This window comes from Tursiops truncatus, chromosome 16 (assembly GCF_011762595.2).
Source record: "Tursiops truncatus isolate mTurTru1 chromosome 16, mTurTru1.mat.Y, whole genome shotgun sequence".
NCBI lineage: Eukaryota > Metazoa > Chordata > Mammalia > Artiodactyla > Delphinidae > Tursiops > Tursiops truncatus.
Window position 1 is genome coordinate 59,887,389 of NC_047049.1, and position 13,846 is coordinate 59,901,234.

Consider the following 13,846-nt stretch of genomic DNA (forward strand, 5'->3'; position numbering starts at 1 on the left):
GGACTCCACGCTTTCACCGCCAAGAGCACAGTTTCGGTCCCTTGTCGGGGAACTAAGATCCCGCAAGGCGAGCAGTGCGTCCAAAAAAAAAAATTGCAGATAAACAAGATATGACTTGTAATATTACCTGAGGATAATTACTATTAACATTTTGGGGCATGTACTCCCACGCTTTTTGGTTTGCATATATGTATTTTTTTCCTTTGAGGTGTAATTTACTTACAGTAAAATGCACAGATGTTAAGTGTAGTTGATGAATTTTGATAAATGTGTACACCCATGTAACTTCACCCAAATCAAAATGTAGAACATTGCCATCACCCTAGGCAATTCCTTCATGCTCTTTTCCAGTAAATTCACTTCTCCCAAAAGTAACTGCTGTTCTGATTTCTGTTACCACAGATTAAATGTACTTATTCTCTAATGTCATATAAATAGAATCATTCAGTATATACACTTCTGCGTTTGACTTCTTTTGCATATATTTTTTTATTTTAACTTTTTAATGAATAATACATTTACATGGTTCAAAAATTTTAAAGTACAAAGGATATGCAGTGAAGAGTTTCCTGCCTACTGTTATCCCACCAAGCACCCTGATCTCCTCTCTGAAGGCAACAGATTTTAGCAGTTTCTTTGTATTATATCCTTTCAGAGATTTTATGTATGTACAAGCATATAAATATGTATATATATTAAATTTTTTATCCCCATCTTTTGCACGAATAATGGAATGATTAAATATTTCATCAGGAGTTGCAAAATGGTGATATACTAATTCCATCATTACCTCTACATCTAGCAGTTGGAATTCTTCTGAAAGAACTTTCCTTTATTGGCTGTGGTTGGATATGTACCTGAATTTATAATTATTTCCTTGGGTTTGGCTCCTAGAAATTGAATTGCTTGGGCAAAGTTTTTCTATTCTTGAAGGCTTTTTATAAGTATTGCCAAATTGCTCTTAGAGATGTGATACCAGTTTGCACCTTCACTGTTGAAGGTGCAAACTGGTATGCACCTTCACTGGTATGAGTGAAATACTGTCTGCAATTTGTAGAAATAATAAGGTAAAACCGGAGAGATGGGCAATGTAGTAAATGTCTTCATCAATCAGAACTGTCATCACTTGGCCTTTTCTGAGACATTTCTTAGACATGCTAATAAACTGGTATTGGGATAAATATAGTGTGACTTTGGAAATACTTGTGGTTCTAGTTTGTGTTCATTAAACATGTATCTATTTTGAAATTAGAAGGACGGTTAAATCATGTTAGTTTAAAAAAACCCTCAACAACTTCATTTTTGTAATATTTGACTATGTATATTTACCATGTTTCAAAATATAATAGCCCTCTTAACTTAAACAGTTATAAAAAATCTAATGTGTTTTCCTTTGCAGTGACATTTCTGGGGGCAAACCCCTGGAAGTAGAGATGGCGGGGATAGAATACATGAATGATGATCCTGGCATGGTGGATGTTCTTTACGCCAAAGTCCATATGAAAGATGGCTCCAACAGGTATGTTTCTGGACTACTTCTTTGTTTTAATTGTGAGGTGCCTAGAAGAATCCCTGGAAGTTCAGGTAGTTTTGATTCCCTTTCTTTGAGGTCTTATTATTGTAAGGAGTGTGTAAATTCTTTCTTTTTCTGAAATAGTAAGTTAATATCTTGCAAGAGGAATTTGTTGTAGGAAAAAGTATCAGACTTTTAGTTTGATAATTATTGAATTACTTGGATGGTAGATATTGATAGTAGCAATCTAGTTTTTATGGAACTCAGTGCCTCCTTCATGTTTTCCAGGATAATAGGAGGCAGGAAGGATGGCATATTAGGATGGCAGTTTCAAAAGTGACATAATGCAGATCTAGTGAATACCAGGGCAGAATAGGGATCATAACTGTACAAACTTCATAGGATTATTAGAATTAAATTAATATACATAAAATGCTTAGATCAGTGCTTGGCACATACTGACATCATCAAAACATACATTAAAAATGTTTGCTATTTTTAATTTTTGTTATTACCACACCTCGATCCCTACTTGGAATTCTCAGTCTGCAACCCAGGCTATTTTTGAGGCTCGCCTAGGCATCCAGAGCCCTTTGCAATATTAGTACCATTTATTAGTCTGTGCAAGGCCTTTGGTGAGCAGAGGAGCGCAACTTGAATTGGAAGTTTGTTTTTGTGTGGTCTTTTCATTAGGGCAGGGTAGAACAGAACTCACACTGAACAAAAAACCCTCTAGGGAAAATCTGTGTCTCTGGGCCGGCCCCCAAATTGATTTGCTTTCCTAGAGGATCTCTTGGAAGGTTTCTCTTACCTCAATTTGAATTGATGATCTCAGTTATCTTCTATCAATTCCAGTGGAAGTGAATTTTGAGTGTAAGGGAGGGAAAAAAAGATATAGAATCAGTTTTTGTGTGTGTGATGTATGTCAATTATATCTCAATAAAACTGGAGAAAAAAAGTGTCTTAATATCATTACTGGAAATTCCCTGGTGGTCCAGTGGTTAGGACTCTGCACTTTCACTGCCATGGGCCCAGGTTCAATCCCTGGTCGAGGAACTAAGATCCTGCAAGCCATTTGGTGCAGCCTAAAAAACAAACAAACAAAAAACCAAGTTTTGTAAAGTCCCCTCCCCAAATCGCAGTGTCTAAGGGACTTATACACCTCTTGTTTAATTCAATATTAAAACTATTTGAATGCCTCCTTTGTGCAAGGTATTTTGAAAGACCATGTAAATTGATACAGAAATGAGTAAGACATGGCCCAATTTTTAAGGCACATTCAGTCATTTGTGTTTCTTTATGTGAAGAGACACTGCTCAATGCAGAGGCATGGAGGAGAGGCCATGTTATAATAAAAACACAGTCAACTTTCTTTGTATGATTTCATATATTTTAGATGAAAGATTCCCTTAAAATGCTTGACTGTGAAGTGCCTGACCTTTAAAAAATGGAACCACTTAGATCAAATTTTTCCTCTGGAAACAGAGCTGGGACAGTGTAGCTACACTTATTGATAGATCCTTGGATTTTGTAAAACCTGACTATGTAGGGAATTTGCATTCAAATTACTTAGTAGTCAGCTGTTGCTAAGACTTAAGCATTGAACACAGTGGCTATTCTGTTCTGTTTCTTACTGTCACAGGCCTCCACCCTTGCCACTTTAGAAGAATAGCTTCCTCACATTATACTGAGAACATGAAGCCAAGTCAACTTCCTTCCTTTTTCCCTCACAGTCTACCTGTTTTCATCACACCCACCCCACTCAATTTCACTCTCTTTCTGAAGAATTGCATACATTAACTCTGATGAGGCTAATCCCTTCACTTATTCTGGGACCCCATTCCTTCTTATCTCCTCAAAGACCTGACACCATCAATTATTCCACCCTGCAGGGCATTTCCAGTCCCCTTTTCCCTCAGGCATTTTTCAAATGCCCAGGATGTGAGATGCAGTAGACCCTAGGGCTTCTTTTCTTATGGAGGAGGCAGATGTTGGTAACTAGAATACACTAGGTTGAGGACTGTGATTGAGATTCTAGTGGTACATAAATGAGCAGCAAAACTCTGCCCATGTGTGGGCAAATTTTGTAAAGGAAGGCTTCAGAAAGCAGGTTTCTTTACTGAATAAGGAGTTTGCAGGCTGAGGGAGTAGCATGCTAGGAAAAGGGAATAAATACTAAGTACAGATCTAGAGGCAGTGTTATATGCCATGTAAAAGGAATGTTGATTTTCATTGGTCATTTGTTTATTCAACAAAACTTTATTAAATGCCCACTGTGTGCCAGACACTGTGCTAGCTGTGAATATAGAATGGTCAGTAAAGGTGGTCCAGTGGTTAAGACTCTGCACTTCTACTGCAGGGGGCTCGGGTTCGATCCCTGGTTGGGGAACTAAGATTCCACATGCCTCTCCGCAGGGCCAAAGGAAAAAAAAGCAAGAATGGTCAGTAAAGCCAGACACAGTTATTGCCCCCATGTAATTTACAGACTAATGGAGAAAACAGATGTTAACAACACGTAAATATATCATTGCAAAGTGTGATAAAGGTGAAGCAGGGGGAAAATGGTGCTCTTTTAAAGACAGAAAATATGGCAGTTTAGACTGTGGGAGGGCAGGGTAAGGAAAGCCTCTTGGAGGAATTGATACTGAATTGAGGTCTGGAGGAGTGGGATTTTTCAGGCAAAGGGGTGGTGGGAAATTCTAGGCAAAAAAAAATGCAGAGCAAAAGCCCTGTGGCAGGAAAAAGCCTAGCAAATTCCACATATGGATGAGACATAATGAAGGAGAGGTAGGGTCACATGAGAAGTCCATGTGAAGAGATTAGAGGGGCTTGGATTGAGGCAGTAGCAAAGATAAGAGAAAAAAGAATAAATACAAGCAGAATAAATAAAAAGAAATCGTATCAAGATAAATCAGGATGGAAGTGCAGAACACTGAAGATAAAGAATTTAAAAGAAGTCACCTACAAAGGATTGACAGTTATCCAGACAGTGGACTTCTCAATATCAACAACAGAAGCCAAAAGACAGCGGACTGTTTTCTAGAGAAAATAACTGTCAAGCTGGAATTGTTTACCCAGAAAAAAATCTTTAAAGAACAAAAGTGAAATAACTTTTTCGTGTCCAAATGCTGTCTTTCCTTCTTGTTATCCTTCTTTTTCTCAAATAGACTCTAAGATTCTTGGAGGCAGGGGTTTTGTCTTATTTACTATATAGAGTATTATGTGATAAAAACAGATTACAGAACAATTTGTAAATATACATTTACTTTTTTCCCCTCAAAAGTGGGAAGAGAGAGCAAGAGAGAAATAAACCAGTTAGTCTGAATATATAATCATCTTATCAGTGGTTATTTTTGGATAATAAGTAATTTTTTTTCTTTTAGCTTATCTGTAAGATTTTTTAAAAATAAAAACAATGTTCGTAAAGCAGGCACGTGTTACAGTTTTTCAGATACACTTGATATACTTTGTCACATGAAGGTCAGTAGTAATCAGTATGTACATGTAAGTGGTAGAATTATGGTTTGACCTAGCTGTGTTTGACTGTAAAGCCTATGCTCATAGTGGGGCAAAAAGAGGAGATTAAGGGGCTTCCCTGGTGGTGCAGTGGTTGAGAGTCCGCCTGCCGATGCAGGGGACATGGGTTCGTGCCCCGGTCCGGGAAGATCCCACATGCCGCGGAGCGGCTGGGCCCGTGAGCCATGGCCGCTGAGCCTGCGCGTCCGGAGCTTGTGCTCCGCAACGGGAGAGGCCACAACAGTGAGAGGGCCAAGTACAGCAAAAAAAAAAAAAAAAGAAAAAAAAAAAAAAAAAAAAGAGGAGATTAAGAATAATTGGAGACAGACCACTCTTTTGAGAAGTTTGGTGAAAGGAAGATGAGAGAGATGTAGTTAGAGTCTACAACTGTGCAGCTCAACATCACTGCACCATCTTCCAGTTAGCCTTCTTCCTTTCATAGCTGAGCTGCTTCTTTATATATTGTTTTCTCTCATAAAATTAAAGCCTTCCAGATGGGTAAAGTGAAAATTAAATGGCTCCCTTTCCCCCTGCTCTGACTCTCCCTGTGTTCCTCCCCAATAGATTGTAAGCAGAGCAAATACTGCTGAGAGTCACTGTCCGTGCGTATTGTTTTATACAAACTGGATCACATTATTCATATTGTTCTATAGTTTGTTCTTTTCATAAAACATAACCTAGACATTACTTTTATGTCAGTGTCTATAGATCCCATGATCTACTCCTACATCAGCCTTTCTAAGCCATAGCTTATATACAGTAGGACTTCCCCTTGCTTAAAAATCTCCCATCATTTCACATCATCCTTTGAATTAGTTCGTATTCCTCAGTCTAGCAGTCAGTATCTTCCAGGATGAAACCAACAATATTTCAACTTGATCTTCCACTTATCTTGGACTTGCCCCAAGCCCTAGCCCGCTTCACTGCTTGATGATCCTTTGTGTCTTTGTTAATGTTGTTTCTTGTGACTAAAATTTCTTTCATGTTACTCCTCATCTCTTTTTGTCCAAGTGCTGTCATTCCTTCTTGCTATCTTTCCTTCTTTTTTCTCAAGTAGACTTTAAGATTCTTGGGGGCAGGGAGTGTCTTATTCAGCATTGTGTATCCAGTGGCTTTTATAATTCATGACTCATAGTTGATGTTCAGTGAATGTTTGTTTACTTAAGTCATTTATTTTTTCAGCTGATTTACAAAGATGAATTGAGTACAGTTAGCTTCCTGTCCTAAGCCCATCCTCTTGGTAACCTATTCTGGTCTCAACCCAGCTGTAACGTCTTCCACATTTAAATTACCAAAGCACCTTGTATTCCTTGTGTCATTACCAAAGTCCTCTTTATAGTTATTTTAATAGATTGTAAGCTTCTTAATGACAAGAGCTATGTTTGCTTAGTTTTTAATTCTTTTAGTGACTAGCATGGTGCCTGTATACAGTAAGAACTCAAGAAATGTTAATTGGATAGAGCTGAATTAAATTTGGGGAAAAAAAATCAAAGAAAAATCTGGAATTTGCACTTTCTAGGGAGTCAGTGATCATTCTGCAGTACAACTCCACATCCATAAAGATGGCTCTGGAATGCTTGAGCTTTGTAGCACTTACAGGCCTTTAAACTAAGAGCTCAGATTCAAGGCATTAATAATTGGCTTCTGTTTTCAAACACAAAGCACTATCTAAATGATAAAGCTGCTTAAGAGTAATTTATTATTTTTCTCATAGCAACCCTATATTATTTTTAATTCACTTATGAGGATGCAAAGGTATAGAGAAGCTTTGGGACTCATTCATAGTCAACCGGGGAAGGATCAGTGAAGTAAGAATTCAAAGACTATAATGTTAGAAATATACTGACATATTGTCAGATGTAGTATCCATGACAGCAGCCTGAAATTTAGTGATTGTTTCTAAGCACCCTTAAGTTGTCTTAATAGAACCCCAAAGATTTGTCATTTATGAATTCATGCATACATACCTGCAACAGCTATTCACTGAGCACTGATGATATGTCAATTAGGTATTAACTTGGGTGCCAGGGTAAGGCGGTGAATAACATGAAGAGCTGGCTTCGTGGAAGTGCACAATAAATTGATAGCAGAGCAGAACTGGCTGCCAGGAGACTTAGATTCCCATCCCTCTGCCCTGACTGAGCAACTCAGCCTGTCTGTGCTTCGTTTCCTTTTGTGTAAAGTGAGCAGGTTAGACTAGAACATTTTAAAGGACTTTAATCTCTTCAGAGTTCTGAGGGAGAAATCTTAATTTGCCAGAAAGACAAAGCTGGAAACTGGACTCTTTCATTTAGTCAATTTAATTTCCTTCCTGTAGTATTACATGCTCCGTTTCTCTACAGCTGAGCTCCCTGTCCACTTCTTTTTCTTACTTTTATTTTTTATTTATTTACTTATTTATTTATTTTTGGCTGTGTTGGGTCTTTGTTGCTGTGTGCGGGCTTTCTCTAGTTGCAGCGAGCAGGGGCCACTCTTTGTTGTGGTGCGCGGGCTTCTCATTGCCGTGGCTTCTCTTGTTGCAGAGCATGGGCTCTAGGTGCACGGGCTTCAGTAGTTGTGGCTCATGGGCTCTAGAGTGCAGGCTCAGTAGTTGTGGCTCACGGGCTTAGTTGCTCTGCAGCATGTGGGATCTTCCCGGACCAGGGATCGAACCCGTGTCCCCTGCATTGGCAGGCGGATTCTTAACCACTGCGCCACCAGGGAAGTCTGCACTTCTTTTTCTTTGATAGGAGAGAGGCATCATTCTATTGTGATTTGAAATTGAGGTGCATTTTGCAGTGCTTGGTTATGTTTAGACCTAAGTTATGTTGTAATATTTTAAAATATTTTAAACTTTATGAGATGGTGTTAATCAGAAACTTTAGACCCAATAGTGTAGGTCTTGGCTTGGAGATCCACATGCACAATTAAGTAAGTTAAACTGCAAAATCAGAGTTACGTGCATTGTGAATGTATTTTATTTTCCTCTTAGGAATGTAGGAACAAAGTCGTTTTCTTGAATCAGTCCTCTTTCTCCATCCTTACTAATATCTTATTGGTTAGCCCTTCTCATTGCTCGGTTAAATACTTGAGAAAAATATTTTATGTCATGGGAAAATATTCAGGGTATATTAAGTGAAATAAGCAGGTTATAGAAAAATATTGTCTTTTTTTTTTTTTTTTTTTTGCGGTACGCGGGCCTCTCACTGTTGTGGCCTCTCCCGTTGCGGAGCACAGGCTCCAGACGGGCAGGCTCAGCGGCCATGGCTCACGGGCCCAGCCACTCCGCAGCATATGGGATCTTCTCGGACCGGGGCATGCACCCGTGTCCCCTGCATTAGCAGGTGGACTCTCAACCACTGCACCACCAGGGAAGCCCAATATTCTGTCTTTTTTAAATTGATGTTTATCTATCTGTAGTAAAAGACTTAAAAATTATTTAACCCAAAATTAAGTGCTTATCTATGGATGGTAAGGTTGTTTTCCTTTTTGTCGTTTTCTGCATTTTCCATTTTTTCTATAACAAACATGTATTATTTTTGTAATCAGAAAAAAAATTAAGATAACTATGCAAGGAAGCACAGCATCTCTCTTAACTGGCTTCCAAGGCTTTAGTTTTCCCCTGCATATCTTGCTTCTTACAACCCCGTCTTGCTTTCCTAGGTCTACCAAATAAGACTACAGCCCTGCCTGACACACAGGAAGCTTCACAATCTGGCTTCAGCCTGCCTCCACTTCATTGCTGCTCTTCCCTCTCCACAGAATTTTTCATGAACCTGGAGTGCAGTGTATTCTTTGATATTCACTCTTTCAGTTGTTCAGGACAAAAATTCTTTTAGAATCACTTTCAACTCCTGACTGCAGTATATTAGCAAAGCCACCGCCCTCCTCACCACCTCCACTGCTGCCACGCCCACCAGCTGGGGTGTTGCGACAGCCTCTCAGCTGCCTTCCTGCTTCCGTTCTTGCCTCTACCACTGTGTGTCCTCCACACGGCAGCCAGAGTTTTCCTTTTAAAATGTCAGTTGGATCGTGTCATTCTTCTGCTGAAAACCCTCCAGAAGCTCGCCACCTCACTCAGTAGAAGACAAAGTTATTACAGGGGCCTAAGAACCTTATGTAAGCCCCTGTGACCTGGTCCTCCTTCCTCTCCCACCTCATCACCTCTCCCCACAGTTTCATTCCATACACTGGCTTCTTACTGTTCCTCCATCATGCCACAAGCAGGCTGCCTCAGATGACTGTATTTGCTGTTCCCTTTCTCTGGAATGCTGTTCCCTTAGGTCTCTGCTCAAGTGTCACTTTATCAGGGAAGCCTTACCTGATCACCATGTCTAAAATAGTACACTTACCCTCAATCCCTTTCTCCTCCCTCTCTTCCATTTTGTTTTCTTCATGGTGCTTAGCACCACCTGATGTCGTATATGTATATTTGTTTGCTATCTGTCTCCTTCCACCAGAATGTAAGCTGCTCAAGAGCAGGGACGTGTTCTGCTCATCTTTTGTATGATTCCCATTCCCACACCAGCCCTTCCTGTCTCCTTTGAGATCTTGTTCTGTTGATCCCCTCTGTTTCCTAAGGTTTCATCTTCCTTCTCTGCTGGATAGTTTCTTGTTGTCAGTAAGCATTTTCAACTCTTTCTCTTCCTTGAAAATAAACACAAACAACCTGCCTTCAATTCTATATCTCATTACCGAGGCAATTAGTTTCTTCCCTTCCTTGCAAGTTTCTTGAGTTTATGTGCATGTATCCCCTTCCCGTCTGTCTGGCCTCTCCCTTGGTCCTCTGCAATAAGGCTTCCTTCGCCAGTGTGCCAGCGAAACTGCTCTGGCAAAGATCTCTAATAATGTTCTGACTGTAAGAAATAAGTAAGCATTTTTTGCTCCTTTTCATACTTTACTTTTTATAGCATTGTACTATACTGATTATTCCTCTTTTCACACCCCTTGTAATTCTCTTTTCAGCCTTCCTGAAGTTTTCCTTTTCTTGTTCCTCATCCTTATCGATTGTCCTTACTGGTTCCTTCTCTGCCCCTTACATACGAGTGTCCCATAAAGGCTCCGTCCTTAGCTCTCCTCTTGCTTGCTCTGATTCCCCCTCACCCTGTGACTGCATCTGTCCCATGCTTTTAACTACTTTTTTTGCACTGATAACTCCCAGATCTGTGTCCTTTGCCCAGATTTTTCTCTTGAGCTTCAGGCTTGTTATTTCCATCTGTCTCCTGGACATGTCGCACTTGAAATCCGGTGCCACACATGAAAAAGTATACACACTATTAACCCTCTCCACCACTCCCCACCTTGGTCAGTGACCCATCTGCTCATTTAAGGTGAACTCGTGGGAGTAGCTCTCAGCTGCTTCCTCTGCTATAACACTGTCGTATCTGAGGGCCCCAACTTCTCTCTCACAAGCTCTTTTGAATCCATTCCCTTGTCTCGGTTCTCACTGCCCCTGTCATAGTTTAGATCTTCATCCCTTTCTACTTTATAGCATGGTCCTTAAAATTTGTCCTCTGAAGCCAGACTGCATGGGTTCTCATTTTGGATCTATCACTTATTAGTTGTGTGACTTTAGTCAAGTTTTATAACTTCTCTGTGCCTCAGTTTCCTCATTGGTAAGGTAGGGATAATAATTTATCGTGAAGATTAAATGATTTAACAGATACAAAGTGCTTAGAATAGTGTGTGACACATCGTGTTTGTTATTATTTCTACTATTAGTACTATTAGTACCACATAACTGACCTCAGTACCGCTGGTCTCTTTCCCCTTCTAAAGCATTTTCCACTGTGCCACAGAGTCAGCTTCACAAATGGGTAGCTGACCACATCATTCCCTTTTAAAAGACTTCCGTGGCTTCCCATGGTCTGATCATTATAGTCCCAGCCCTGTGTTCTGTTTCTGGAGGTCAATGGTGAGGGTATGGGTATTTATTTTATTATTATTAATTATAGCTTACTTGGTACTTCCCTGGCGGTCCAGTGGTGAAGACTCCATGCTTCCACTACAGGGGGCACGGGATCGATCCCTGGTCTGGGAATGAAGATCCCACATGCCATGTGGCCAAAAAATAAAAAAATTATAGCTTACTCATGTTTAAATATTCTTTGGTTAGTAGACAAAATAAAAACAATTAAGATAGAGAAGTTAGAATTGTAAGAAGATTAATTTGGAACTTTGGAGCCTGAAAAACATGAAAGGGAAAAGAATCCTTTGTGCTTCTCACTCAATCTCTAGGGGAAGATAACTCCCTCTTGCTGCAGCGTATGAGTGCAAGCGGAAAAGGGTTGTTTTGACCATGTCTAAATGGGTGAGAGATAACTGGGGGGTAGGGGTACCAGAGGCTGTTCTATCCGTGTGGAGACAGGCATTGAGCAACTCAGCTGCTGCAACCAGAGAGACTGCCCTGTGGCCTCAGGAAAACTCCCACAAATGGGCCACGCAAGGTGGGTTTGGCGCACATCTCACATAAAACAGACCCATCCAGCCCTGCTCAAGGAGAAGCTGCTCACTGGGCTACAGTGTTTTACCACAAGCCATGGCCCAAGAAGCAGTGGAAGATTCACAAACTCTACAGATTTCTCAGGGCCACTTGCATCTGGGAAAAGAAATGGTATGTGGCACAAAGAGTATTACTAGTATGTACATCTAAAATGTAAAATCTTAAAAAATGTGAAATCTATTGTTCATTAGTACACTGGCGACGAATGAAAGATTTTGAGGTGGGGAAGTCAATTAGCATGCAGCACAAATCTCAAAAAAAGCCAAGGGAAAGGTTGAAAGGAACAGGCTGCTCCCTGCGCTCATCAGGTGCACTGCTCTGTCATTTGATGCAGACCTCCACATCAGCACCCATGTTCAGTGAGAACTGCAGGCTCAGGTTGGACATCTGGTCACACTGTAAAAGCCACAGGCTGAACTTCACCATCAGATGAGTGAGTGGTCACAGAAGATGGCTGCTTTCTGAGGCCTAGGGCCAAGATCTGCTCCACCACATCCTCGATGGGATAATGACCCCCTCTCAGTGGCGCAACTGGCAAAGTTCTTCAGAATTGAAGGGGAGATAAAGAGTTTTTCAGACAAACAAAAACTGAAGGAGTTCATTGCCACTAGACCAGCCTTACAAGAAATGTTAAAGAGAGTTCTTTAAGCTGTTGATCAAAACACCTGAACAGAGTGAAAACTTCCTGTGCAAGAATTGTTTCTGGTGGAGGTATTGGAATGAACAGCCATCATCAAGATAGAACTCACCCGCTGCAGAACCGTTAGTGCTTAGAGCCAGCTGGAGTCCATTTGGAGACATCAGTTATGTGGCCTGTGGATTTTCCTATAGTTGTCTTCATTGGTACTACACTTCTACCTTAGTGAACACTGATGTAGTGGCCAGGGCTGCTGGGATTTTCACAGTGCATGCTCCTTCCCAATGAGCAAATGTCTGAGAGTCATGCCAGACCTCATTTGATCCTGGCCGAAACACATCAACTAGCTTTTGGTTCTGTGACTGGATGAACCAATAAAGCACTTTCTTCTAGACAGCTCTCTGCTGAGCCTGGCTTCTTGTGTAAGATTTCCAAGATCATAAACTTCCATCTTCCTTCAAGGCCATGCTTAAACCTCCTGTGAAAACCTGGCCCCTCCAAGTATAGTTGATCACTCCCTTACACTCACCATGATGTTGTGCAGTTGTTTCCAGGTGTCTTGTCCACACAAAGCTGTGTGCTTCATGATGGTGGGGACTGCAGCCTTATTTACTTCCTCTTCTTTTGAGGGCCTTGTACGGTGACTGGCTCAGAGTAGATGCTTCATAAATGTGAATTAGTAATCAGGGTTCAGGAGTTTACTGAGATTTCTGTACTTCTTTCTTCAATTTCTCCAGGCTGCAGGAATTGGTTGATCGAGTACTGGAACGTTTTCAGGCATCTGGACTAATAGTGAAAGAGTGGAATAGTGTGAAACTCCATGCTACAGTCATGAATACTCTATTCAGGAAAGACCCCAATGGTAAGTGCTTCATAGAACCACAGCACAGTTTGTGATCAACAAGGCCTAATGATGTCCCTGGGGTTTGAAGAGAATGGGCTATCAAAGAATCTCTGCTGGGCTTTCCTGGTGGCGCAGTGGTTGAGAGTCCGCCTGCCGATGCAGGGGACACGGGTTCATGCCCCGGTCCGGGAAGATCCCACATGCCGCGTAGCAGCTAGGCCCGTGAGCCAGGGCCTCTGAGCCTGCGCGTCCGGAGCCTGTGCTCCGCAACGGGAGAGGGAGAGGCCACAACAGTGAGAGGTCCGCGTACCGCAAAAAAAAAAAAAAAAGAATCTCTGCTACATCTTCTGTTTTAGATCCATTAGCTTGTTTTGATGAGCGCAGTGGAAGGGGGCAGGGACATATCTAGCATGGGACTGTAGCATTCCAAATCTTTTATTTCTGTCGCACATAGGGTTGCCAGATATAGCAAATAAACATACAGGATGCCCAAGTAAATTTCAGGTGGAAAATGAATAATTGTTTTAGTGTAGGTATGTCCCATGAAATACATGGCAGCTTTTTCTTTTTTTTATAAAACAAGAAAGAAGATTAACTAGTAAAGGTAAATGTTAGAGCAGTGATTCTCAACTAGAGGCAGTTTTACCCCCAGAGGACATTTGGATTGTCTGAAGACATTTTTGGTTGTCACAGTTAGGGGGCTGGGAGTGAGTTGCTACTGGCATCTAATGGGTAGAGGTCAGGGGTTCTGCTTAACCCTCTGCAATGCACAGGACAACCCCTCATAACAAAGAATTATTCAGCCCAAAATGTCAGTAGCACCAAGGTTGAAAAACCTTGTGTTAGAGTAATGTT

General features: G+C 41.0%; 1 protein-coding gene across 21 annotated transcripts in view; it reads left to right on the forward strand.

Annotated features, from left to right (window-relative positions):
* Window positions 1–13,846, forward strand: part of ASCC1 (activating signal cointegrator 1 complex subunit 1) — a 135,056-nt gene that overhangs the window by 89,364 nt on the left and 31,846 nt on the right. For all 21 annotated transcript variants that reach the window (XR_012326599.1, XR_012326600.1, XR_012326598.1 and 18 more), the window contains 2 exons: window positions 1,400–1,519; window positions 12,885–13,009. Coding sequence is in view for 17 of the 21 variants with exons in the window: in XM_073793488.1 (XP_073649589.1) it covers window positions 1,400–1,519; window positions 12,885–13,009 (245 nt within the window). In the remaining 4 variants the exon portion in view is untranslated. The remainder of the gene's footprint in view (window positions 1–1,399; window positions 1,520–12,884; window positions 13,010–13,846) is intronic.